This window comes from Callorhinus ursinus, unplaced genomic scaffold, assembly GCF_003265705.2.
Source record: "Callorhinus ursinus isolate GAN/ISIS: 27379988/994484 unplaced genomic scaffold, GSC_fseal_2.0 scaffold25, whole genome shotgun sequence".
Lineage (NCBI taxonomy): Eukaryota > Metazoa > Chordata > Mammalia > Carnivora > Otariidae > Callorhinus > Callorhinus ursinus.
Window position 1 is genome coordinate 7,605,222 of NW_027397087.1, and position 27,203 is coordinate 7,632,424.

General features: G+C 57.1%; 2 protein-coding genes across 6 annotated transcripts in view; both read left to right on the forward strand.

Moving 5' to 3' along the window:
- IVD (isovaleryl-CoA dehydrogenase) overlaps positions 1 to 27,203 on the forward strand; it is a 192,643-nt gene that overhangs the window by 28,316 nt on the left and 137,124 nt on the right. The window lies entirely within an intron of this gene.
- On the forward strand, positions 691 to 25,484 carry BAHD1 (bromo adjacent homology domain containing 1). Of its 5 annotated transcripts, XM_025883985.2 has the most exons (8): positions 2,008 to 2,127; positions 9,155 to 9,227; positions 16,706 to 18,142; positions 19,915 to 20,297; positions 21,222 to 21,381; positions 21,789 to 21,865; positions 22,621 to 22,721; positions 23,199 to 25,484. In XM_025883985.2, the coding sequence occupies exons 3-8, from the start codon at positions 16,720 to 16,722 to the stop codon at positions 23,386 to 23,388; spliced, it is 2,334 nt and encodes a 777-aa protein (XP_025739770.1). In that variant the 5' UTR covers positions 2,008 to 2,127; positions 9,155 to 9,227; positions 16,706 to 16,719; the 3' UTR covers positions 23,389 to 25,484. The 5 variants fall into 5 exon arrangements, with proteins under 5 accessions (XP_073732904.1, XP_025739769.1, XP_025739770.1 ...); XM_073876803.1 differs by lacking the exons at positions 2,008 to 2,127; positions 9,155 to 9,227 and adding an exon at positions 691 to 814; XM_025883984.2 differs by lacking the exon at positions 9,155 to 9,227 and having other exon boundaries at positions 1,925 to 2,127.

Below are 27,203 nucleotides of genomic sequence, written 5' to 3' on the forward strand. Positions count from 1 at the left end.
TGCATTCCCTAAGGGTGGGAGGTAGGAGAAGTAGGGGGGACTTGTCCTAGGAGAACCTGGCCCTTTGAGAAGTTTCTGTGCCATGGTCTTAGCTTTCAGCTCTCCTTCCCACACTTCCCCTGCTGGGTGACCATGTCCTTTAAAAGTGTTTTCCCAACACAGCTTGGACTGTCTGGGCCCCCTTGACAGCTCTGGAGGCAGACGGGGAAACCATCTTTTAGAGTTCTATTTCCCCGCCATGGAGGCCAGCAGCGCTGACTGTCTCAAAGGCTGCCTTTCTGAGGGCTGGAGTCTCAAGGTCTAGGAAAGGCTAGGCAGCATGTGGTGCAGGAGGAGCCCCTCAGCCACACTCCGAGGCTGGCTTCCTCCTCAGTCTCGGGCAGCCCCAGCACTCGGGGTGCTTCTCTGTGCCAGAGGCGCTCCTCGGCCCAGCCCCCCCCCCCCAGGCTGCTCCCTGCGCTCCGGTGACTTGACACTACCCCTTTTGCTGCTGCTCCTTTTACCTCCCAAACCTCCCCTCCCCCGCCTGAATTGGGAATGAGGCTTTGTTCTGGGGTGGACTCAGCATTTCTCAAGAACCTACTATGTGCACAGCCAGTGCTTGTTGAAGTGAAGCCCTCTGCCGACTCTGGAGACACAAGCTGCCCAAGACACAGCCCCTTCCCGCACCTCCCAGGGACCTCCCACCCCTCCGTGTGACCTCAGCCCGCTGTGCCCACCCACCCCGCTGACCCCGCGAGCGTGCTCGGGCTTGGAAAGGCACGTCTGTGGGTGTGAGACGGAGCCACGGCATTCGGTGACTAGGGGAAGCCAGGTAAGTGTCCACGCTCGGTCCCATCCCGGCTTGGGGACGCCAGGGAGGGAGGCCAGCCGGGGCTGTCAGGCTGCCCGCCCCCTCCCCCCTCCCCCGGAGAGCTCAGATGTTGCCCGCGGTGGTGGAAGAGGGTGTGTGGGTGTCAAGGACTCACAGACCAGGCTCTGCTGTCAGCTGGGAATGGATGAGGGTTCCACACTCTGCTTCTGAGAAAGGTGAATTAGGAGCTGGAGTGGGGGGCGGTAGGTGAAGGGGAGAAAGAGGAAAAAGAGATGCGGGTGAGGGGTTACCGAGCTAGGACCGACCTTGCTTGAAAGGAAAGGAGACGTGGCAGGCAGGGAAGTCGGAAAGATGAGGCAAGGGCGGGAGGGGCTTCTCAGCAGTCGGGGCCCTTTCGCTGGAGTCTGGGGCCCTTTCTGCAGGAAAGGGGGGTTGTCCTCGCTTGATTTTTCGGCTGGTCTTCCCGAGGCTTTGCCCTGGGGGCAGCAGCCGCTGGCGAGGGTGGGGTGTTTCTCGGCCCGCAGTTTTCTACAGTGGGTGCTAAGGAGGAGAAGGGGGAAAGGGGATGTAGAGGGGTGACGGCCAGGGCGGGGGCGAGATAAGATTTGTCGGGGGGTGGGGTAGCAGCTGGGGGATTGGGGCGCCAGGGTCGGGTCACCATGGGATACCGGCTCAGGCTCTGCAGCCGAAGAGAAAATCCAAGAAGCCGGCAAAGAAAACCACCCCCCGCCACCACCCTTGGCACCGTACCCCTCCCCCCAGGCCCCACCACTCCCCGCACCGCCTCCCCCGGCCGCCTCGTGCTGCCCCCTGCGTTGGGACGACCGACCCACGGTTCTGATTGGTCGGAGACCGGGAGGGGGAGCCGAGGGCCGGATTGGCTGGCGGGGCCAGCGCAGGGCGGGGCGGCTGATTGGCGGAGCTGGCCGAGGGGCGCGCTGCTGATTGGCTAGGGACGAGGAAGCAGGAAGGAGGGCGGCGGAGGCTCCGCTCTCGGGGAGTTTGTGGGGGAACCGCGAGCGGCGTAGCGGATCCCGGAGCCCGGCCCCCGCCGCCCGCCCGTCCGGCTGCCTGCCCCGCCCGTCCGGCCCCCGCCGTCCGCCCGCCCCGGCCAGGCGCTCCCGCCCCCCCCGACGGCCCCGCCCGGCCGCGGCCCCCGCTCCGCCCGCCCGGCCCCGGCCCCCAGGAGGAGGCGCTGACGCAGCAGCGTGGAGCCCGGGAATTGAGCGCCCCCGGGGGGTTCCAGCCGCCGGATTCCAGCCCGGCCGGGGCCTGCGGGCGCCCAGAGCCGCGCCGTCCGCGCCACTGTCCGGGTGAGCTAGGGGCCGGGGTCGAGGAAGGGCGGGGGGGGGAGGAACGAGCAGGCGAGAGGGAGCGAGCAAGGGAGGTAGACGAGTGGAGGGGAGAGGACCGGCCGCCCGTCAGCGCGCCCCACCGAGCGCGCCGCGCCGCCGCCCCCGCCAGCCCGGGAAGGGACGGACGGACGGACGACGCGAAGCAGGTGCGGCCGCCCGCTTGCTCGCGCCGCCTCCCTCCCCCCGGGTCCGGCGCCACAGTCCCGCCATCGGGGAGCGTAGCGCGCCTCGAGGTGACAGCCCCCGGGGGCCGCCCGCCTCTCAGGCTGGGGGCGGGGTGGGTGGCGGCCGCAGGGTGGCAGCTCGGCCGGGCGGCGGCGGCGCGGGCGTCCCGGGCCGCGGAGGGCGGGAGGACGCCGGTCGTTTCCTCGCCGCGGTGGAGCGGGCTCGCCTCCGAGTGCGCGGGCGGCAAGGCCCCCGCCCCCCCCCCCGGCGCGCCCCCTCCCCCATCGCGATCCCCGAGGCAAGGGGCCGCGGCCGGGGGCGGCGCCGCGGGATCGCTCGCTCAGGGTGGGGGGCGCCCTCCCGCACTGGGAGCTGACCGGTTATTGCTGGATGGGGGGCTGGGGCTGGGGGCCACACTGGGGCCGCGGGTAATGTAGACCTGACCCTATCGGGATGGAAGGAAGGGAGGCGCCGAAGACGGAAGGGAACCGGTTCCAGAGGCAAGCGTGGGCCGCGGGAGGCCCGGCGGAGACCGTGCGGAGCGGCGGCCGAGTCCGAGGTGGGGCGGGGGGGATCGAAGTTGTCAGACCGCCTCCAAGTGACAGCGGGACCCGGTGCTCGAGGCCCGGCCTGGTCTGGCCCTGCCCGCCTCTCCGCCTCTTCTCCGGGGCCGGGGGCCAGGTCAGGTCGGGCCCGAGGGGCCCACTCCTCGGTGAAGCGCCGGACAAAGGCGGCGCCTGAGCGGGCGCAGGTGGTGGCGTCGGGGAGGGGAGCAGGTCCGAGCCACCCACCCCGAGGGGCGGGCGGCAGGGCCGGACTCTGCCCCAGGGATTGCGGGGGCCAGGGTGCCCGCCGGGAGAAGCTGCGGCAGTGGTTCACCGCTCCAGCGGCCGATCACCTCCCGGTTCTGGGAAGAGTGGGGTCGCCTGGAGCAGAGGGGCAGAGGTGGGGTTGTGCACACGGTGGGCCTGGCCGGTGGTGACTGGGTTAGGTGACAGTCTGGTGAGCCACTTTAGAGCCTGCTAGGAATGAGGGGTTTCAGCAAGCAGAGTCTGCCCATGAGGAGAGGTTTAGTCTCATCTGGGACATCTAGTCGCCCATTGTCGACAGTCTTAAGAAGGTAGAAGACCAGTTGGATTGGAGACTAGGAGATTCCCCCCCAAATGTGCTCCAGCAACCCATCCACAACTGTTTTCAGCACTTTTTTTTAGCCAAGAAGATACCTACAAAGGATAATAAGAAGCTGGAGTTTATAAATCCAGGCAGGAATTTAATGATTAAATGAAAAGGTTCCAGTCTTTTTCCTTTGTGGCACCCGAGAGACTTTCCCACTACCCTCTCCATTCCCATGTCTTCTGAAAACAGGAGAAAAGGGCCCTAGAGGGAGCACATGTCCTGGAGGGACATCACTGTCCTTGGCTAGGTAGAGGACACTTGGGAACCAGTGGCTTAAGCCCTTGAGTGCCTCTGTCCCCACCAGTGATCATTTCTAAGCTGGATGCTGTTTTCCATTTGTAAAAACCCACTCAGAACTCTCAGGGTTCCTCATGGTTCCCTATACCTCTTTGAAGAGTTGGGATCACAAAGACAGGGGGACTGAAGCTGTTCTTGAATGTCCACTTTTGCTGAGATTCTGGGTTCAGGTCCCACCTCAGGTAGCTGTTGGTTAGGAGCTTCTCCCAGCTGAGGCCCATCGTGGGAAAGCTGCATGCCAGTCTTGTTTAGTACAGGCAGGGAATTAATTCACGGCCACCCTCCGACCCCCTCCTCAGAAGGGTCTATACCCCAGCCTGGGTGGAGTTGAGGTTTGTGAGAAAGGGAGGTATTATCTCATGCAGGAGACTAACATTTGTTCTGAGAGGATTTAATTGTATGTCTAAGATTCAGAGAATGATGAATTTCAAGGCCTTCTGGCCTCCTTTAGGGCTACACGGTATGTGATTTCTTTTGGTGTCAGTCAGATGGGGATGACCTGGTCTGGCCACTGGAATATAAAGGGGAATTGCGTCTTTGACAGGCTCTTACCTGGCCGGAGACTCAAGTCAGTCTGGTCAGGTGTTCAGGAGGCTTTGCTCTGGAGAGTTTACTCCAGGGAAGAGTTTCTCTGCTTTTCATATCTCCCTCCTTTCCTTCCTTTCTGTTGCTCTGCTGTCCCCATGGCAGACCTGTGTTGTCCTGGTCTCCTTTTCCCTCCTGCTTCCTCTGGCCCTTCTGATCCAATCTGTACACAGCTGCTAGATCATTCTTCCGAAAGCACTCCTTCACCCATGTCATTCCCCTGTCCACACACTTTCAGTGGTTCTTCTTTTCCTGCAGCCTGACCCTAGATGGATCCCCTAGGCTCTCCCTTAGCCGTGCCAGGCACAGTTCTCTCACCGCATCTTTGTTTCTGCTGCTTTCTCTAGTTGTCCCCAGTGAGGAGCCTCTTGCCTTCCTCTCCTCCCACCTGAACCCTACTCATCTTTGTCAGTCAGGCCACTCCAGGCCACCATTGCTTGCCTCTGAGATTGTGACCCTGGATTTTATAACATGGTGTCTTCTCAAGTGGTTTTGTAGGTTGGAGGTTTCTTAAAGACAGGGATGTTATGAGTGTTAAAGTAAATGTGTGTGTGTGAGAGAGAGAGAGAATATTTTAGGATTTGTGGTATACTGCTCTGCATGCTGTTTCATTGAATGAATAAATGCAGTTGGCTGCTTAGTTGATTGGGAACAGGGGAAACCTTCCCTTCTTCCCAAGAAATGCTCAATATGGAGTCCTTGGTGGTTTCCAACCTATTTTGTCAAAGGCACATAGATAGGGCAATGTTTGGGGTGCTTTAGTGTGGGGAACAAATGAAACTTAGCTGTTGTTTCTGATATTTCGGCTGGTGGAGAGTCCATCCTGTGGATTGCTCACATGACACCGTATAGACACGACTTAGAAAAGGGCCGTAATGCTGTTTTGCTCCTACCCCGCCAGGCCATTTTCTGCACCCGGCTTTGCTGCTCTTAGGCAATTTTCCTTGTTGTCCATGCTAAATGAATCCATATGTTTTATCTCTTCTCAATCCTGGGTGTAAATGAGGGACAAAACACGGTTTTGAGAACAGAAAAGAAAAAGATTCCTGGGTCTGGCCCATGGACAGGACTTTTGGGACTGGCATTGGAAGAGGTGTTTATCACTGACATCAGAGGCACAATCAGCCCCACACCAGACCCACCCCATCGAAGGGAAAGCTATGATCCCAGCTCTCTTGGAACTTCCGTTTTTGTTTACCATCAGACCTTGGACCACGGGATGGGAAAGAGAACTGGTGACTGGTTTGACTCTAGACAGTGAAAAAATAAATTCTGCATCCATCCCCTTTCCCCCAAACCTCCCTTTTGTGCCCCAGTTTGATGATTAATGGGCCAGCATTTCCCTTCCAAGCGGGAAGGCCACCCCTCACAGTTGCCATGGCAATGCAGACCGCTCCCGTCAATTAAAAAAAATCCCTACTACTTCTCTCCTCCTTGCTTCTACTGTGGCAGGAGACAGGCTACCTCAGAATGCATCTCCAGGGCTCTCTCCTCAGCTGCTCAGGCTGTTTGGCTGTGCGTCCTAGAACACAGTCCTTCTCTCTTTCTGGGGTCTGCCGGAGTTTCATGACCCTGAGCCAGTTGTGCCCATCTTGGATCCAGCAGCCCCTGGAACACGTCTGTGAAGAGGCAGAGAAAATGACTGTTTTTTATTCATCCACAATGCGAATTAAAGACCAGAATGAGCCCTCGGCTTTCTTTTCTTTGGGGGTTAAAAAAATTCCCTTCCCACCTTTTCTCTGATAGGTAGAGGTATAAGTTGGGGATGGTTTTGACATCCATAAAGGAAGTTTCAGTAAACCTGGAAGGAATTCAGCCTCCCAACATACATACTTCACATTGAAGTTGTATGGGGATTTTCAATTTATTGATTGTCGTCTCTTCCAACCTCTCTATCCTAGCATTTGGGAGGACCTGTGTGTTTTCATTTTATCTGTCCTTAACTCCTCTTGGCCTTGCTTCAGCAACATCTGGCCTCAGTGCCCTGTGCAAGGTGAGTCATTACAGAAAAAAAAATCTTAAGGGGAAAAGTCTCTGGAGTTGAGAAGTAGTCAGTGTTGAACTAAGGCTGCCAGCCGAAGCTGCTGGGTTTATGGAGCATTATATGAACAGCCCCAACATTAAAGGGCCTCCTTTTTATGAATGGGTTGTGAAGAATGTAAATAAAGCAGCATCTCTCAATGGGGAAGCATTTTACATAAGCAGTACTACCCTGGCCCAAGTATTTATGGGAATTTGCTAGCACAGTCTGGCAAGACTCACTTCCTTTGTGAACTTGCCATTGTGCGGGGGACTTCGGAGGGACAAGGAGAGTGCTTCGTTCGATACCGAGGGCAGCCCCAGCACTTCTGCACTTCTGGGTCCATGGCCTTGACCAGATGGGCCAGCTCATGGCTAGAGTGCCTGTTAACGTTGAAAAGGCAGGAAATACAGAGAATATTCAAGAACTCGTGAAGATTAGAAACGGAGGCTCCTGATGCCCTGGGCCCTGAGATTCTGCAGCTCCTCACCCTCTGGGCTGCTTCGACCTCCCCAGGTCAGGGGTCCAGGGAGATCTTGATGGATGAAATCCTGCCTGGTTTTATGGGAGGCACCTCACTGGAATAAAATGGGCCGGTTTGAATTTCAGCTCCTTTATGTTTCCCCTGCCCACCTCCTGGTAGTACCACTAATGAGCAGTAAACCGGCTAACAGGGAGGAGGAGGAAGAGGCTGCAGAGGCCTGCTCCGGGGCAGACGGCTGGCCGGACAAGCCCCCTCAGCTCCACGGAGCTCCAGTCTCCCCCTCGGCTTTGCGGCTTTACCAAGCTGAGCAGCGGCTGCAGGCCCAGGGCTTCCAGTGGCAGAATTGGTGCCCTGCCCTAGGCCATGTGCTGTAGCTGCTCAGGACCAGAGGACTGTGGGTTTGCTGAGCAGGCCTCGGGGCAAAGTCATGTCCAGGACTTTGTATTGTGTCCTGGGAAGGATTTTTGTGCAGATTCCATTTTTCCCAGTGGGAAACACCTGCAGAGGATGGTTGGTTATTCACCTGACTCAGCGTCCTACAAGAAAACAAAAAACATTGTCCTTGAGAGCCTCTGCAGGCCTGATCCACCAGGAATAAACAAATGGGTTTGTCTCTGAGCCTTTCTGAGATTTGAAATGGGAATTTTTTTTTTTCCGAGGCACCGTGACCAAGTTACCTGAACGGAAGAAATGATAAGTGACTCCTCGTAGTTAACAGGATCAGTGCCAGGCAGAAACTTGGTGTCTACATCTTTTTTTCACATCCGTTTCTTTTCCAGTGGGTTTGGGGGGACAAGGTGCTTTGACCCCCTGCCCTTGGTTCAGGAGGTGGGACCTTAAGGTATGCTTCTGCCTTTTGTGACCCCAGGTTCTCACCTGGAGTGGTGGTGGCTGCTTCTCTTTCCTTTCCGTCTCTGACTCCTGTTTGCTGCCGCCCTACCCCCCACCCATCCACCCCCCAGTCCTCCCATGAGGCTGTTTTCAGTTTCCTGCCTGCAGAGGAGAGGGGTGGCCCACCCTTGGGTCCTTCTCCAATTTGAGCCTCGCTGTCTAATATGGGCGGGGGAGGGAGGGAGATTCAGTTTGTTAATCACATTCTCGTCTGGCCAGGTGGTTTAGAGGTGAATTATTAAGGTTTAGAGGATCCTTGTAGAAATCATGGGAAAGGTGTTAGGGTGCTGTTTGATGCCAGGATACCCTAACAGGTATGCCAGAAGGGCAGATGGAGTCACATTCCTACTAGAGTCAGAGTTGGCAGGCCCTCCTCAAGAAGTGAGGGGTGTCTCCTGCCGTGTGCCTGGAGGGGTTCACACAGATTCCACAGGACGGAGAAAAGAATTATAAAGTAGATTAAATGACTATAAGACATGATCTTCAGAGAAAATTGAAAGGACTTAGATTTACTCAGCCCAAAGAGAGGTAGCCATGGGGCAGTTAATACATCTTTGAATATTAAGATGGCTGAGCACATGTCAGTCTTTTTTGCAGTTTGCGCCGGAGGGAGATTGCATCTGGTTCAAGAGATGTGGTGAGATGTGTGGGAGCCGTCTATAGCCTTCTCTTGGATTTATTGTAAAATCAAGACAACATCCCTTCGAAGCCCTTTACCCCTTCCTAGGATATGAAATGGATCTCTTCCCAAAGCGCATATGAGAGTTGACTGGGGACTCTGAGCAGACTTTGCTGTAGAAACAATTTGTAAAAGTATGTGTATGTTCTCTGGCCCGCCGCGCCATCTCATTGGAGTACATCTTCGGTTCCTTTGTGATGTCAAATCAGGAAAAATGGCTAAGAAGTTCATACCAACAATTAAAACAATACAGAAAATGTGAAATTGACTGTGCAAGTTGATCTGGAACGTTGGTCCGTGAGCCAGCCAGCTGTCCTGTGTTGCAGTGGGGGTATGGGCTTCGGGACTGACCCCACCTGCCCCGCCTCTACCCTCCGCAGCACGGGAGTGTGGGCAAGTTCTTTTACCCCTGTGTACCTGTTTTCTCCTTGTTTGGATGAGATGGTGACAACCCCCTTATGTGAGGATACATTGTGAGGATAAATGAAAGTGAATGTCACACGTTGAGGGTGGTGCTGTGCACATAGTGAGTGCTTGACAAACATTAGCCATCCTGTTAGACTAGAAGCCTCGGCGGTGAATCAAGTATTCCCTACCCTGCACACTTCAGAGATTCGGGGACTGATACCACTGGTTCTTTGCGGCTGAGTTCCCCTGAATGTCTGTGACATTCTTTGTCTCGATACAGGTGTGCCTCCAGTTCCGCCCCTGCTGGCTCAGTACTTGAGTAAGAGGTGGAACGAGAGGAGCATTTTCCTGAGGTATAGCTGGGCAGATTGGGAGAGAGAGGGAAGAGCATGGTAGTGGAAGAGGGTGGTGCTACATAAATACACGAGGTTACCCTCAAGTAGCCCTGTTGAGCTGTTGATCACACTGAAGAGGCACAGCGGACTCCTGGGAGTTGGGGAGAGTTGGGGGGGAGTCAGAGTTCCCAAGTGATGCCATCAGTCTAGAATAGAAATGTTAAATGGGGTGGAGCAGGTGGGCAGCCAGATCTTTGTTCATTCAGCAAGCTCTTATTAAGCCCTGTGGGTGAGATTTAGTGCTAAGGCAGGCAGAGCCCACCTGTCCCCATGGAGCTTGCATCCTAATGAGGGTGGTACTAATCACTTAGTTAATTAGTTACCTGTGAGGTATTTGTGTTGGGTCCCCGAAACTCTAGTAGGGTTTGCCTTGTGGTTCTGGCTGTGCTGGTGGAGTGTTGCGAAGGCCTGGTCTTGGGTCTTGTTCTTTGTTGCTGGCTCACTCATGAGGTGAGCCCTCCACCAGGGAGTCTGAGGGCAGAGCTCCCAGCTTGGCCTGGCCAGCCAGTTTTTTCTGTTCAGGACAAGAGATAGCACCTCCAGGCTTGGCAGACCATCTTAGAAATCTAAGTTGTTGGTTCCTGCAGTGTCCTGGTGGTTGAAACAACACATATTCTTTGCTCTCCTGGGCAAGTGTCTGGAGCAGGCTGATGAGCTATTGTGTTTTTTGAAGAATTGTGTGTCAGAAGCATGACATTTCCTGTTGGTTTTGTGGAGGGCCTGTTGCTGAGCTTTGGAGGGCCTGTTGCTGAGCTTTGGGGGTGCCCTGTCTCTGTTCCTTTTGATTTCTCCCCCACTGTTAACTGCCCGGAGCAAACGGGTCCTGCTCCAAGAGTAGATGTGCTTCCGGCCCAGCCTGGGCACTGTGGAGTGTGGGTGGGCAGGTGTGAGGGAGCCTTAGCCTGGAACTCTCTTGTCCCCCAGGCTGGAGTAATCTTACATGGAGCTCCTAAAGGTGAGTCTGGGAACGGTTGCATTTGTCTCCTGCCTCAAGAACTTCAACTTTGGTCTGTTGCTCCTTCCTACATCCAGATATTTATGAAGCAAAGTTCCCGGGCTGTTGTTCCCTCCCTGTGTCTGCCCAGCAGGAGGCAGGCCCTGGGCCAGTGTCAAAATGCAGACCCAGATCCGATTTGGCCTCCGTGAAGCTGCTGTGGAGCCAGAGGTCCCCACGCCAAGCCCCAAGCACCCTGTTACAGTCCTTGTCATGCTGTCTCGTTCTCTTTCTCCCTACCAGTCCAAGCCCCAATTTTTTCGTCTCTTTGGCATTTTTCCTCAGCATTTAGCCTCATACTTGACATACAGGGGAAAAGAGTGAGCTTGTATTGAGCACCTTTTGTATCCCAGGTATTCTGCTAGGCATACATTCTCATTTAACTTGATCGTCATAACAGCTTTGCTGTGTAGACAAGAACACCAAGGCTTAGAGAAGTTCAGGCTGTTAACCAGCCCCACTTAGGATCAGCGGCAGCATGAGGTGGCTTCTAGCAGCTGCGGGTCTCACATCTGCTGTGTTGAGCCACGGTGAGAGGTCAGCCAGTGTTGGCTGAATGAGTAAGGTCACAAGAGATGCTGTGTGCCTGGGAATGAGCAGCAGATACTCTGGCTTAGCTGGACTGGCACCTGCGGATGCGGGTCTACCTTGTGTGCACAGGGGGTGTGCACCAGGAAGAAGCTGGGGAAGGCATATCACCTCACGAGCGTACGTGTGCCTTTAAGGAAACCCTCTACAAACTAGTTTTGCATTGCATGTGATTACCTTCTGATTTGTCAGGTTAGAGTTTCTTTTCTTTTCTTTTTTTTTTTTTTTAAGATTTTATTTATTTATTTGAGAGAGAGAGAAACAGCATGAGAGGGTCAGAGGGAGAAGCAGGCCGAGCAGGGAGCCCGATGTGGGACTCGGTCCCAGGACCCTGGGATCATGACCTGAGCCAAAGGCAGTCACTTAACCAACTGAGGCACCCAGGTTAGAGTTTCTTAAAGCAGAGCACCATGGTATGACTAAAATACAATCCCCTCTGCCCAGTATCCTCGTTCGGTGGTCCACGTGTGTATGTTGACTTCTAGATCCTAGGGGTACACTGTCTCTCTCACTGTCAGCCCCTGCCTTGCCCCGCAACCAGGGCACTGGCAATTTCTAGTGAGGAGATTCCTTCGGCTCTTCTGTTACGGCAATTCTCATATAAAATCGGAGTCCCTTTACAGTTTGACTCAGAACTCCCCTTCCTCCCCACTGAGATTTGTGTTCCTTTACAGTAACAAGAGGCAGGCTGTCCGGCTTTGCGTCTGAAGCCAGAAGTAAGTGGGGTTCTGGATACTTGGGTGCAGCTCTGGGCCTGTGTGTGTGGACCCTCCTGCTGGGATGGTCATAGCAGACAGGAGCAGCCAAGATGGGGGCCGGGGGCCGGGCCAGCCGAGGTACCAGACGCAACATGGCGTGGGTGTGAACGTTTGCTGCCGGGGTGCTGCCACCTCTCTGGGCTCCTTGAGGGCCTCGAGTGTGAAGTGGGAAGAGCAGGTAGTCTGACAGGCCATAGATCAGCTTGGTGCCTCCAAGGACGGACCCAGCTCCTCAGATGGCCACCAGACCCAAAAGCACTCCATAAAACAAGCTGTTTCCAGACGGGTCGGGCCAGTTCCCTCTGGTGGCGTGGGTGCTTCCTGCCCAAGTGTTGTAGGATCCCAGCCTGACTACAGAGTGAATTAGGTGCCCACAGTCGGTGAGGCGGGGCCAGTGGCCAAGGCCACTGCTTTCTCTTTGGGGGCAGCACCCTGGAGGCTTGGGCACTTCTACTGTCTGTGGGTGCTCATGCTGAAGCAGCAGTCCCACGGCGGCGGGAGCTGGCAAACGCACGCCTCCTGACCCCATCCCCTGGGCCTTTCACCATCCAGCTGGGTATTTCCCAGAGGCATGGAGCTGTTGTTCAGGGTTTGTTGGGGTATAGTTTATGCCCCTGTCCTCTCGTGTTGTAAACAGAGCCCCCCATGAGTCCCTCCCCCCGCCCCCAGTGTCTCCATCTTTCTCTGGGTTTGACACTTGGGTGTCTTTAGTAGAATACAAGCAGAGCAGAGTTCAGGTGCAGGCTGAGTTTTCCGATTTCTCACAGCCCCCATGGCTCCAGGCCCCTGATGTGGGGAACCCCCCAAGCCAAGGGCACACTGCCCTCCTCTGTCTGTGGGTCCGGAAGGCAGGGTGGGGGCATCTGCTAGCCTGCCTGTGCGGAGACTCCTGTCATCCTCACCACCACTCTAAGTAAGTTCCTTCTGATGTATCCGTTTGAGATGAGGAGTCTGAAGTTCAGGGAAGTTAAGCTGTTTACCAGGGGCAGAGCTGGCTTGCAAATGTGGGGCTGCCTCCCTCCAAGGCTGGCTTCTTTCCAGTTTACCAGCGTGGGGGGGATTCAAGAGATAACAGCCGTGGCTGAACCTGGCTTTATCATAAGAGTTTCAGCAGCTTCATGAAGTAGCACCAACTACATTTAAATGAACAGGAGCCTGCCTTTGTGGTCTTGCTGCGTTTCTTCTCTGATAGGAGATTTAAGAAGCTCAGTGCTCGTGAAGAGCTCTTATTCCTTTGGGGGGACGTTACGCCAAGAGAGCGTGCACAGGAAGGCAGTGCTTAACTCAGTGCCAGTTGTGTGACTTTGGGTATCATCGAGGGAGGCGGCTTGGGTCCGGGCCCTTCCTGACCCTCACCCAGGTGACTACCTGGTCTGCCTTTGCCTGAGACCCCCCTGAATACTTTCCTCCTATGAAAAATAAACCAAAAAGCCTGAAAAGCAGAATTTAAAGCGCAGTGGGTAAGAGAGGTTTCAGGAAGGGTAGTGGGGCAGAGCCCTGGGTCCTGAACCCCTGAGAATGGAGGTGGGTGTACAGTCTAGAGCTGAGTAAATGAGGGGTGGGGGGAGAGCTGTGGCCAACGTCTTCCTGCCCCAGGGCAGCCCCTGCTTACAGGAGTGATCTGGGCTTGACCCCCTGGTGTTCCCTTCAGTGCTGCCCAGAGCCCACACTCCCCAGGCCTCTGACCCTCCCTTGCACACAGCCGCTGGGGTGTGTCTGCCTGTGAGAGTGGGCCCCGTGCGTGATGCTGCTGCAGCCTGAGGGCAAAAGCCAAGTCCTCCCTCCCTTTCTGCTCCTGTGTGGGGAGGACTCCTAGCCCTGGACAGACGTGGGACGCAGGATATCGACGCTTCAGCTGGGCCTGCTGGGCCTGCTCTCCCCCTCAATTTCGTGACCCACAGTGCCTGGGCCTGTGACGGCCTGTTTGCTGTGTTTGGAATACACTTGTGATTTTGGATTCAGCCTGTGGTTTGCTGGGTCTCTGGCGTGGAGGACACCGGCCGGCCACCGTCCTTCATGGCAGCTGGCTGTTTGCTCATCAGAGCTGGGGACAGTCAGACTGGTTTTCTTCAGTGCGAGCTAACTTGACACAGTCTAGGTGAGCAGTGATATGCCCTGGGGAGTCCCTCCTAGGAACCTTCTCCCGAGGGGACCGGACTACCTATGCCTGGGAGGGCAGGGCTTCCCCGAGAAAAGGGTGGTGCTGAGAGAACCCACGCACCCTTGTCTCTCGGCAGTGGTAGGAAGTTCCTGGTTGGGCTAGTGTGTGGAGACAGGACAGCAGGAGGATTGGCCCAGCTGGAATGGGCACCACGCCTCCTGCTTTCCCAGGCTTTCCCCCTGCCGCCCCCCACTGAGCTGGGCCACCCCTGCAGGTTAGAGGGGTCTGGCAGTCTGGGAGCCCCCTGCACCCAGCCCGACCCCAGGGAAAAGCTGCATCTGAAGTTCTCACAAGTCTGGCTTCAAAGCATGACTCATACTCGCTCCCCTCAGATGGGAGTACCGCGAGGCAGGCGGCAGAGACCCCAGCCTCTCCTCAGGACGGTGAGTGACATTGCTGCCTTAGGTACCACATGAAAGGAGTTCTCTTGCTGGTGACAAGGGGTTCGGTGGATTCAGGAGAAGCTAGCAGGAAGCTCTTGGGCTTGATTTGGAAATGTGACATGCACCCTGTGATTTACAGACTTCTGGGATCTGGGGACAGTGGGTGTCCCTGAGGGACTGGAGAGCTGAATGGGAGGTAAAAGAGGAAGACACTATAGGGAACACGTCCCCAAGTTCAGGGGACAGGCTCCCCTCCCAGCCTCTCCCTGTTGGGACATTTTGCATGTGGAGAGGAGGAGTCTGAGAGGGTGGGACCAGTATCCCAGAGTCCACCCTTGCAGCTGGTCCACCAGCAAACTGGGGGCATGGGGGGGCAACTACGGGACAGGCCAGTCAGCCCTCCACTCCGAGTGCTTTTGCTTGCCAGGCTTGCAAGCACCTCCCTGAGCTCACTCTCTTTCCCATCTGGCCCTTCCTTGCTCTGTACTTGGTGTCCATGTCCTTAAAGGCCACAAGCCCAGGTGACCTCAGCCTTGGCCCCCAGCCATTCCCAGGCCTGACTCCTCTGGTAACTTGGGGCCTGTTGAGGGGCTTCAGCTCTTGCTCAGCTGTGCGGTCTGTGGTCTGTTCACGGATCCTCTGTCTCCAGGCCCTTTGGGGGTGGGGAAGGGCTGGGCCTAGGCTTTCCTAGGAAATACAGATGTGCTTCTTGTTGGGGCTCCTCCTCCAGCACCGGGGTGCCCCGCGTTTGAGAAAAGGGCCTGTGGATTGTAAAGGATGCTTTTTCGGAGTGCAAGGAGGCATTGCTAATAAGCCTGCTGAGCAAACAGGAATGGGGGGCCACCCTGCATGGGGGGGTGGGGGGGGCAGTGTTAGGGAGCCTAGCAGACACCTGGGATTTTTTAGGAGCTCTCCTCTATCTGTGCTTCAGGGAGGAATGGGTTTGCCTCCTGTGCCTCTGTCTTGCCCCAGCCTGGTCTCTGGGCAGTGGCAGGGCCCAGCACATGGCCAGAGCTATGCCTGGCACGGTGCCTCCCTTTTCCAGTTTTCCGAGTCCTTTCTGAGCCTGACACCCACGATGCTCTCAGCCTGGTTTTCCGAACTCTTTCTCAACTAGTACAGTGTGTGTGGGGAGAGAAGGTACCCAGTGACCCCAGCCACTGGCCCACAGCCACAGGAGCTAGCTGGGAAGGGCTCAGGAATTCCTGGGAGCCTTCAGGCTTGGGGCTTTCAGGGTTAAATCCTGGCCCAGCAGGGACTGCTCCCAGCCTCTCTGGGAGAGGGAGTATGAATAACAACAGCAGTGGAGAAATCAGGCTGGAAGGCCTGGGCCTGCTGGGTGGGGAGGGGGCTGCAGGGTGCCTGGGAGGGCAGAGCCTTGTCTGGCACCTTGTTTGGCAGCACCTTGCTTTGGACTGGGGAGTAGGTAGGGAGTGAACAGCTCAGTCGTCTCAGACCACTGACACTGACGCCTCCACCCCCCCACCCCTGCCAGTTCATTGCCTTGGCCATGCCAGCTTCCAGGTTACAGCCCAGCTCTGGCCTCTCATTCAGGACGGGGCCCAGGCTGCCCCAGGTATGTTGGGGGCAGGGAGAGTATTTGCTGAGCAGAGTTAGGGGATGCTGCCTGGTCGTGGGCATTTTCTGTCCAGGGGTTTGGGCTTCCTGCCATGCCCCACCCCCCAGGCCTCTTCTCTGCCTGGCATCTTGCCTACCGGGAGGGAGACCTGAGAAACAGGGCAGGGCTAGCAAGGCAGCCCAGGTTTGGCTTGTCGGTTTGTCTCCAGTTAGTTCTTGTCTTTGATGCTTTATTTCCCTAACCCTTAGAGGCTGTTGCGTGGGGTTCCGACCCAGGAATGCTGGCTCCTGGGCCTGGCTGAGACCTCCCCTGACCCTGGACTCCTCACAGCCAGGCCTTTCCCTTCAGGGGGCTTTTCCAGCAAGACCCAGGTTATGGCTGTCCTGCTGTACGTGCCAGGCAGGGTGTCCCCACAGGCTGGACTTTGTTTTTCTCTACAGCCCAGCAGGCGGGTTCCTCACCTTAGCTCCTCACTGTCTCTGTCCTTATCTTCCTGTGGCCAATCTCAGAAGCCCCAAGATGGGGGAAGGGTTGCTAATGTTATTGAAGGAGCAGCTGGGCTCCCACCACCCCAGCCCCATCCTGGCTTGGTGTCTTCAGAGCCTCTTCCTGACCTGTGATAAGTATCTCGCGGGAGAAGGACAGGTGAAGAACTGAGAACCTTGCCCCCAACGCCTTCTGTCTTCTGACCCCAGGGCCTGCGTCCTTCCATAGGCTGTTGAAGGGCTTAGTTCAGAGAAGGACCCTAGGCTAAAAGAAGAGTGGGGCAGCCAGTCCTTGCACAGCTGTTGGTATCTTGACCCCACTGGACCTTTGCACTCTGGAAGAGGGGTCTTGGGAAAATCCAGGCTGTAGATAGGGTGAGGGTAGGCCAGAGTTACCAAAGGGGGAGGGCATTGACACTGGACGGGCTGCAGCAGAGGAGAAAGCAGGCCAGGCAGGTCACGGTGGGCTTCTCCCTTCTGCCCTGCAGATTGGAAGTACCCCATGACACACACACGGAGGAAGTCCCTTCCCATGCTGAGTTCGGGCCCCTCTGGCCGCCAGGAGCCCCTGCAGATGGAAGGCAGCGGTACGGAGCCGGGGGCAGAGAGTGTGGAAGCAGGCATGCCCGAGAGCCCGGGGCACCTCACTGGGCGCCGCAAGAACTACCCACTGCGTAAGCGCCCATTGGTCCCTGAGAAGCCCAAGGCCTGCAAAGTGCTGCTGACCCGCCTGGAGAATGTGGCTGGTCCACGGAGTGCAGATGAGGCTGATGAGCTGCCCCCTGACCTGCCCAAGCCCCCGAGCCCAGCCCCATCCAGTGAGGACCCTGGCCTTGCCCAGCCCCGCAAGAGGCGCCTGGCCTCCCTCAATGCAGAGGCCCTCAATAACCTGCTGCTAGAGCGGGAGGATGCCAGCAGCCTGGTGGGCACCCGTCGCAGCCGAGGGGGTGACTCTCACCGCAGCCGGGACCGGGCTGCGGGGGGCTGGTCCTCCTCCAAGAAGCGGCCCCGGCTCGAGGACCTTGGAGGAGGAAGTCGGGACCTGTCCCCAGAGCCAGCACCAGATGAGGGTGCCCGTCGAGATGGTGACCCAGCGCCCAAGAGACTGGCCAGCCTGAATGCAGCTGCCTTCCTGAAGCTGAGCCAGGAGCGGGAGCTACCCTTGAGGCCACCTCGTGCCCACCCAGAAGCAGATGGGCGCTCCACAGAGCCACCGGCGCTGAGGGCTCCGAGGCCAAAGTGGGCTAATAAGGTCAATGGAAAGAACTATCCCAAGGCCCAGCAGGGCCCTGGCTCTGGGGAAGCTGTGGGCCCACTCGGCTGGCAGAGGCACCCCGAGGAGCCATGGCCATCCGCCACCCCTCGGGGGCCAGCCAGCCAGCCACCTTACCAGCCCCTGAGCAAGGCTCTAGAGAGTCCCTTGGGGCTACGCCCCCACCTGCCTCTGCTGATGGGCGGGCAGGCAGCCTTGAAGCCGGAGCCTGGGCGCCCAGGTGAAGAGTCACCTGCCCCCAAGCAGGAACTGCACCAGCCTTCTTTCCCCACACCCCAGCTGTCCCCCCTGCCGATGCCTGGCAACCCTGCCCACTACAGTGGCCTGTGCGGTCGACCTGAGCTCACTGCACTAGGCAGCTTCTACCTTTACTGCAGCCAAGATGGGCTGCAGTGTGGAGGCTACGCCCCCTGCCCCATGCTTCCCGAGGGCAAGTTGTCCCCAGTGGCTGCACCTAACGAGGGGCTCCTCTTGGCACCGAGCTCAGTGCCCACAGGCACCCCTTTCCAGCACCCACCCTGGGGCTCTCGCTACTGCTCTAGCGAGGACACTGGAGTGAATGGCTACAGCATCTGTGAAATGTTGCCCCCATCTCTTACCCACATCGGCACTACCTGCGGCGGCTGCCCCTACAAAATGCCTTTTGCAGCAGGTAAGCCTTCCTAGGTGCGGGATGTCCAGTCGCAGCAGGCTGGGCCATGGATCGGCGTGGGGCTCCTTGAGGTCTAGCTACTACGTGGGAGGTCGGGGGCTTTGGGAAGGGAGGCCTCCCTAGTTTCACGCCCCAAACCATGGAGTAGTCCTAGAAAAGGAGCCCGTGTCTAGCTCTTAGCTCTGTCCTATCCCCACTATCTATGGGGATTTCTTGGCGTGGCAGGTAGCATTGTGGTAGTGGAGGGGGCAGGGAGAGCCACCCCTCCGTCCCCATCAGGGTGCCCGTTCTTCTACTCTTGAGTAGCAAGTTACAGGTTGAAAATAGGGCTTTTGCCAAGTTGCTCTTGTGTCCCTCTGCCTCCGTCAAGGAGAGCTAGAATTCTACCTTGCAGGAGCCCATTCCATCTACGTCCTGGCCCAGTTCAGCATTCATGGGAAGGGCGGTGGGTACCAGGCCCCGTGCCAGCCACAGGAGGACTCCTTCGCCCTGGCCATACAGGCCTTGAAGGGGAGGTAGTACCCAGACGTAGCCTCACCTTGCGAGGCGCTAACAGCGTGGGCACACGCCAAAAGCAGACAGGCAGAGTCCTCTACACAGGCAGGATGCTAACAGGGCCTGGGGCTTTGGTGTCTGCCTTCGTAGCAAGGCCCGGACACCTGAGAGGCTTCCACTGCAGCTGGTGGGACAGCCCCCCACGGGGCTCTCTCTTCCCCCAAACTGGCAGAAGTGTCCTCCCATGCCTCTCCAGGCTCCGTCCCTGGCTCCCGGGTGGAAATGAGGTGACCAGAGCCATCCTGTCTGGCAGGTCTGCCCTGCTGCTGGTGAAGTGAGAGGCCAGGCCTTACCAGGGCTCTCCCTGCCACCACCCCACACCCCTTCTGGTAGGGGTCTATAAAACAACTTTATAGACCAGTTGACTCTGGCCAGACTGGTTGTTTCAGGTTTTGGCGTGACTTGGAGCTCTAAGAAATGAGATCAGGCTGCTGCTCGGGCTTTTCCTTCTTTTTTGCATCACTCTCCCAAATCTAGACCCCTCATCCGTGGGACCCAGGACCCCGCCCCCTCGCCCTGGAACCCCAGTAAGCACCACGTGCCAGGTATTGTTCCGAGTGCTTTACATGTGGGAGGCCACATGGCATGTAATTGAGTACAGATTCTGGAGCCAGACTGCCTGGAGTGAAATGTTCTCCCCCACTTCATTAGACACGTGACCGTGGGACAAGCCAGTAATTGCTCTGTGTCTCAGTTTCCTTCATTATAGAATGGTGGTCATGGGACTTACCTCGTAGGGTTGATGTGAGGCATTGGTAAGAGAAACACCCAGGACCCCCATATGATGGTTGCCGCCCCTCCTTCTGTTGCAGGGCACTAAGAGGTAGCGTGGCTTGCCAGAGGTCACACAGCCAGTGAGTGGCAGGTCTGGGACTCATATCCCAGGCTGATCTCGGCCCCCCTGCTCCTGAGCACTGTGGGAGCTCTGGAGGAGATTAAGTCAGAGCTAGAGACAGTGTTCCCATTACCCCCCACCCCCTTCTTTCAGGCTAGCAGGGGGAGATGGAGATGGCTGTGGGCCAGTCTCCAGGGGCAGGAAACACCCTTGGCCAGTCACTCTGACGGTCCACCTTAAAGGCCCCTGACTCCACTTGCCACCTCGCCGACCTTCGGCTTCACACTCAGCATGACGACAGGAGCAGGCTCTGCAAGCAGGGGCACCAGTGAGGTTACTGCTCGTCCTCACCTGCCCTCACCCCCTCTCTCCTTTTTCCCAGAAGGCTGCAGGTCCCTGGGCCAGCTGGAATTTACTCTCCCGGAAGCCGGCCACCCTGCCTCACCTGCCCACCCCCTCCTGGGATGCCCTGTGCCCAGCGTGCCACCTGCAGCAGAGCCCGTCCCCCATCTTCAGACACCCACCTCGGAGCCCCAGACAGTAGCCCGCGCGTGCCCTCAGAGCGCCAAGCCTCCTAGCGGCTCCAAGTCAGGTCTGCGCACAGGCTCCAGCTGTAGGCACACGGCAAGAAGCAAGGCCGCCTGCAGGCCCAGCCACCCCAAGCAACCACGTGTCCAGCGCCCGCGCCCACGCCGCCGCCGCCGCCGCCGCACTAATGGCTGGGTGCCCGTCGGGGCTGCGTGTGAAAAGGCTGTCTATGTCTTGGTGAGTGCCAGCTGTTAGCGCCAGGGGAAGGGGAAGGTGGCCGTGGAGACATAGGACCTGCTGTGAGGGGATCCCGGGAACCCTTGGCTCTAGCTTCTCTGGGAGGTGATCATGCTGGCCCAGCCTGCTCTCCTAGCCCCGGCTGGTCCGGTATCGCGGGCCTTGAGGAGGTGAGGGGGTGCACAGTCAGTCGCGGCTGGTGGCCGCCATCTCTTGTCGCTGACTCTTAGGGAAGCCATTTCAAGTGTCTTCACCTCTCATCCTTGATCACGCTGTCTCTTCTGTCCTGGCTTATAAAATGGAGGACTGTCCCAGAGGCTTTTTGGATAAGTGTATGTGTAGGGAAAATTGGGCCAGGCAGAGAAAATGAGTGATCCAGGAACATCTGGGTTGAGGAAAAGAGTATCGACTAAACTTTATCGAGCTAAGGTGTTTTCATCCTCACCGCTACCCTGTGAGGTGCGTATCCCACGTTCCTGTCCTCATTTCACAGATGGGGAAACTGAGGTGTAACGGTAGATTAAGTAATTTGCCCAGGGCCGTGCCACTTTACAGTGGTGGTTTAAAGGTCAAAACCAAATTGCCCCAATAGGAGGTTTGAGGACCTTCTCAATGTTGGGGCTTGGAGCAGGAGAACTGGCTGTTGGGTTGTGTTGGTCACAGCACAGCCCCAGAAGCTTTAGGCCACTTTCCCACCCCTGTTCCTATTTTTTATCCTTTCTCCAGCCATGGGGAGCTCCCACCCCTATCCCGGCCCTAAAAGCCAGGCTTAGGGAGAAGAGACCACTATGCAAACTGCTTTTGTAGTATTCCATCCTCAGTGGTTTGACTGCCCGGAGGAAAGCACGCAGAGAATGTCTTCCGCTCACTCCCTCCTTCCTCCCCTCCTCATGAGCCCCTTTGTGTCGTTGGTTTGTTGCTTAGGATGAGCCAGAACCAGCCATCCGAAAGAGCTACCAGGCGGTGGAGCGGCATGGAGAGACGATCCGAGTCCGGGACACTGTCCTTCTCAAGTCAGGCCCACGAAAGACGTCCACACCTTATGTGGCCAAGATCTCTGCCCTTTGGGAGAACCCTGAATCAGGTATCCCCTGCCCGCAGTCTCACCTGGCACTGGTCTCCTCGTGTTCTTGGCACGGAGGCTGCCTTCCCCTCAGCCGGCATCTGTCTGCTGCTGAGGGCCACAAGATGGCCTTGTGGTTTGGGTCGGATCAGCTCTTGAACCTTCCCGGCCACCAGGACCTGGGTACCTGTCCCCCTACCTCACCTGTCAGTACCTTTTCTCCCTTCTTCCTCCATGCCTGACAGCATTCCAGGCCCCTGCATTGCCAGGCTTGGCCTGAGGCAGGGGATATGGGTGGCTGAGCCTGTAGGATTGGCCCAGGCATCGAAGTTGGATGATCGTCCTGGGCAGGTAGCCAACCTGCTTGCCTGTCTGAGTTACTCTGGGGTTGCCAGTTCAAGCCATGACTGCTTCTCCTGTCCCCCTAGGAGAACTGATGATGAGCCTCTTGTGGTATTACAGACCAGAGCACTTACAGGGAGGCCGCAGTCCCAGCATGCACGAGGTGAGTTGCCTGGCAAGTGTATCGGGGAGGGCAGGGGTGGGAGGGAGAAGTTGTGGCACCAAGAACATGGTATGGGGAGGCAGCCACGGGCAGTCAAGTCATTGTCACCTTGGACACCACAGACGGGCCTGGGTTTTAGCCTGTTTTTGCAGCACTGCCCCAATTCACATTTCAAAGGGAATAGTAACCTTTTCCTTGAAAGGGGGAGCAGGAAGGAAGACCCCCAAGGGCATGCGAGAATGGGAGCACGTGGCTACGTCCTCATGGCCCCAGGAGAGGGGAGGTGGGGCCGCATCCCTAACCCCCTTTGCCGCTGTGTGTGGCCCGAGAGGGAGGAGAGAAGAGGCTCGGGACAGCCCCGGGCACGCTACCGAGCAGTGTGCTAGGAGAGGTAGTGCTGTCGGGTGTGGTCCCTCGGCCCCTGGCCTAGGCTCCCCGGCACTTCTTGCCCTTGCTGCACCTTTCATCTCATGGGGAAATGGGCACCACTTCCCCTCTCCTCCCCTGGGCTGGGGGTGGGGGTCAGGAGGCTGATGACATGGGGCGGGGGGTGTTGCTGGATAGGCCCCTGGCTATTCCTGAGTAGGATGGGACCTGGGAGGAGTGCCCCGGGGTGGGGGATGCTCCCTGGCTTTCTGGGCACTGGCTGGAGTTATCTCGGGTCAGGAGTCCCAACAGAAGAGTTAATGTCGGCCTTGCTTCTGGAGTTATGTGCTTCCAACCCTGGTACCAACGTCCCCCTCTCTCTCCTTGAGCCTCTGCAGAATGAAGTCTTTGCATCGCGACATCAGGACCAGAATAGTGTGGCCTGCATTGAGGAGAAATGCTATGTGCTGACCTTTGCTGAGTACTGCAGGTGGGTACTGGCTGGCCTGCCCCTCTGGCTAGCCTCTCCCCTCAGACTCCCCAGGGCTGTTTAGGGGCTGCCCGAGACTCCCAAAAGGATTTCCTTCACAGGGCCTGACCTCCCAGAATGTTCTACCTCACAGCCTTCTTCTACCGTCTGATGTTTGTAGAAGAAAGAAAAATTGTTCCTCTGAGGCAGAATGGTTGGGGCAGCGTTTGGGAGTGGTTACAGTACTCTCAGAGAACCATTGAGGAGAATTGGCAGGTGTTGGGAGGGAGGTCCCAGCAGATGTGCTCCCCCAGTGACAGAGAAGATGGACTGGCGATCGGCAGAGAGGCCAGAGCCCCCAGGCCAGGGATGGAGGCAGCACCAGCCCTTGTGGGGGTGGGAGGGGAGGCCCCAGCTCTCTGGGCAGGGTGGGGAAGGAGCTGATCTTCCTTCAGAGGCGGCTTCGGTAAAGACAGCAAATGGTGTGTGTCACTGCAGATTCTGTGCCATGGCCAAGCGCCGAGGCGAGGGCCTCCCCAGCCGAAAGACAGCACTGGTGCCCCCCTCTGCAGACTACTCTACCCCGCCACACCGCACAGTGCCCGAGGACACGGACCCTGAGCTGGTGTTTCTTTGCCGCCATGTCTATGACTTCCGCCATGGCCGCATCCTCAAGAACCCTCAGTAGCCTCCTCAGGCCTACACTGGGCCTGCCCATGGGCAAGTGGGGCCCGAGGCAGGGGGCACTGCTTGAAGCACAGCACTTGGTTAAGGGGCCACAGGGGCTCGAGGCTGCTGGCCTGTGGTTCTCTTGGGGGGGAGGGCAGGGACCCCTATGGGTACTGGGCCCCTTGGGAGGGAAGGGGAGGCCAGGGTATAAGGAAAGCATCACAGCCCTCAGCTTGGCCCAGAGTACCTCTCTGTGGTTGCCTGGGTGGAGACTTGAAGAAGCAGTCTTCCCTGAGGCTGGGCCAAGCCTGAGGGGCATGGGACCCTGGGGGGGAGGGGAGAGTCCTTCAGGAATAAGGCCCAACTGGCTCTTCTTTAGCCCCCCCCCCCCCGGGCCCTTCAAGGGGGGGAGGCGAGCGGGAGCCAGCTTTACCTCACCCACTGTGACCCACTGCTTCCCCATCAGCCTGGGACCAGGCTCTCTCAGATTCTAGCACAGCTCCGAGCTCCTTCCTTTGAGGCAGAGAGAGCCAGAGTCTGGCTTCCAGAGCGTAGACTTTCTCTTTCTAGACTCGGGGCCTTTCCCTGGCTTCCTCCTTTGCCCCTGCAGTAGCCCCTCCGCTGGGACAAGTTACCCAGTGCGGAACAGTCATGGGTGTGGCCCACTTGTGGGCGTCAGCTTCCTGTCTGCCTCCTGGTGAGGGCCATCCAGCAGGTCTGGCTTCCCAGAAGCTAACTGGTCAACATTGGGTTTGTCATGTCTGGGAGGGCGGAAGGGAGCTGGGAGGGGGTGGGGGGCAGGGGGCAAGGAAAATTGCTACCTGATTTATTGAAGACTTTTCCTCTTGCCTTACACTTGGAGGTTGTAGGAAACCTCTTGCAGAACTTCATACCTGACTCTTCAAGCCACACCCACCTGAAATCAAACCAAAGGAGTGCTGTGGCTCCCCTTGCCCTGCCACCCCTTACCCTGGTCTTTTGTAGATTGCACTAATTTACATCCCTGCGAGAATCAACACTGTATCAGTCCACAGACCTGCTGAGCTGCAGCCACTCACTCTAGGAGCTAAGGACCTGCATTTTCAGTTTGTTCCTGTTGCCCAGGGGCCCTGTTTTCACCTCATGCTGCTCCTCAGAGTAGGTTAGGAGGCTGGGCCCCCTGTTGTCCTTGCCAGGACTAGGCCTCTGCCCCCCCCCCCCCCGGGGGCTCTCTGTGAGGGGGCTGGAGCAGCCTCGTTCTATCCTATTTGTACCAAAGAGGAGCATTGGTGGGGAGGGGGAGAGGAGCACCGTGTGGTCTGGGCCCTGCTGTTAGCACTTACTCGGGGCACAACCCTGGGGGCAGGAGCCAAGGAGGGCAGTGCTCCTCCTCCTCCTCCTCTAGGAAGGGGCAGGCACAGACCCAGCTCAAGCTAAGGAGGTGACACTGGGTGCGGACAGTCAGGCTGGGTCTGGAGAGGGAGGTCAAAGCGGAACCCCGAGGGCCCTCCCAGCAACCCCAGGCCTTGTGCTATCCCTGAGAAGACAGGCTGCTCCTGATTGGTCACTGGGCTTGGGGGAGGCCTGGAGGCTTCAGAGGTGAATTTACACATGGAAAGCCCAATCCCAAACCCTAGGGGAAGGGACGAGGGTGCCCTTGTATTGAATAAGCTGTTTGGAGGAAGGAGTGAGGCAGTCAAAGAGCTTGGCAGAGAGTGGCTGCGGGGGCTCTGGAGAGCCGGCCCGGGAGCTTGCTCACTCCCAGGGTGCTGGGCCCTTGCGGCCAAGGAGCCCAGCCTCACTCAGCAGGAGAGGAGATCAAGGCCCCTCCTCCCTCGGGGGCAGGGTCTGCTGCCCAGAACTTAAATGCTTTTGAAATCTCTTAGATGTGGAAATATTTTTTCGAACCTGAAAATGCAGCTGGTAGAATTTCAATGGAAGCATAATTCATGTAAAATATATTTTAGTTGATATTTTGTAAAATGCACTTTTTGTGTGTGTCGACCCTGGTTTCTCAGATCTGTATTTCAGTGTTTACAAGGGAGGGAGGACCTTTCCTCACCTCCCTTTTGACAGAGATTAGAAGTACTTCTTTAAGAAAAAAATAAATTTGAAAAATTGTATTGATTTAGAAAAGGATTGTTCCCTGTGTGTCCTGTCATCTTTGTGGGGGCTTTGGGGGAGTGTATGTGCAGAGGGGCTCACCACTCTTTATTTTGGGGGTCCCTCTTAGCTCTTGCAGTGTAGGGGCTAAGGCCAATAAATAGGGCAGGAAAGTAGGGGGAGAGCAGATGGAGGAAGGGAGACGAGGGGGATGAGAGCTTCTCGGCCTCATGGCGGCCAGAGCTACCTGCCTGGACAATGTGAAATCCTTGGGTGGCCAGCCTTCCCCTGGCCAGTAACCTGGGAACTGGTCCCCACATAGGTGCAGAGAGTAGATAGCACCTCATCACCTTGGGTCATGTCCTTGGGGAACCAGCCAGCAGAAGCTGCCCTAGGGCCTCAGGGTCTAGTCTGGCCCTCCTTGCTGAGGGAATGAAGGTCACATCAGAGGCCCAGAGTTTGTGGCTGCCTGGACCCTGGTTCAGCCCAGTCTCAGAGCTGACCATACTCCATGTGGAGCAAGCTTTGTGGTCATGGGGATTCCTAGGGGGCAAAGCATAGCTGCCCCCCCTTTGTTCTGGTACGGACATCGGGGCAGGTGCATTTCGATAGAGGGTGCTCGTGGCACAGACTGACCAGACCACTGCCACCAGTGCGCTGCCCACAAGAGTCCCATGAAGTGGATAGTGGCCTATCATTCTACAGATAGAAATGGTGTGGAGACAAGTGCCTTGCCCAGGGACGCCCCCAAACTAAGTGGCTATTCCTGTACTCCGACTGCTTTGCTGTGACTGCTAACACAGAAGTCTCTTTGGAGGAATGAGCCCATGTTGGCCAAATTATCCAGATGTTTCAAAGGTTTTGTTTTTTTCCCTTCTAATTTATTGTTTAAAAAAAAAAAACCGATTCCAGTAGAAAATAATCCCAGCACCAGAAATCTACATTCAGTGCTACTGGAAGCGAGGAGCAGTTCAGTGAAGGCCGAACCTGAGGCAAACTTAGAAATCAGCGGATGGTGCATCCTGAGATGCACCCCACCAATCAGGCAGTGAGACGTTGGGAGCCCACTGAGAAGCCGGAAAGCCAGCAGGCTTCCCACTCCTTCCCCGCCCTCATCCTGTGTGCTCTTCACATTGCTAGGGATCGTGGGCCATCCGTGAGCCCTCTAGCTTCATCTCACCCCCCGGGGACTCCTCATGCTTCTGAATTCATCTGATCAGTGGTACCTCATTCTCCCACTAAACTCAAAGCCTCTGGCATCATCTACTCCTGTTCCATTCAGCCCTTTAGTACTATAACCTGGGATTGGCTGCTTCCTCCCAACCATTCCACGTTTGTGGTCCGTTGATCTCTGAAGGATCGCCATTAGGGATGTAGGTTTAAAAATCAGACTGACCCATATAGAGTCTCAGCTTCCCTGAGCCTCGATTTCCTCGGCTGTGCAGTGGGAAGGCCTGTAGTACCTGCCTCCCAGGGCGCCTCTGACAACTGAAAGAGAATACCAAACACTGAGCAGGCACCTGCCTTGGTAAATGTGGACTCTGATCACATCACTACTCCCCTTCAGAGCTCCACTGGCTCCCCACGCATACATACCTAACAGGATGAAGTCTGGACCCTTGGCGAGGTACTCAGTTCACGTGGGGAAAGGCTGGCCCCTGCTCTCCTAGGCATTCCCCTATCTGCCTGTAGCCCACATGGTCCACCTGGTGCCATTGAGCGCATGCTTGGCTCCAGGCAGGGAGGCTGCTG

Coding starts and splice junctions, on each gene's coding strand:
- BAHD1 (XM_073876803.1), top strand. CDS start 16,720: ATGACACACACACGGAGGAAGTCCCTTCCCATGCTGAGTTCGGGCCCC. Junction 18,143..19,914: donor CAAAATGCCTTTTGCAGCAG/GTAAGCCTTCCT, acceptor CCTTTTTCCCAG/AAGGCTGCAGGTCCCTGGGC. Junction 20,298..21,221: donor AAAAGGCTGTCTATGTCTTG/GTGAGTGCCAGC, acceptor TTTGTTGCTTAG/GATGAGCCAGAACCAGCCAT.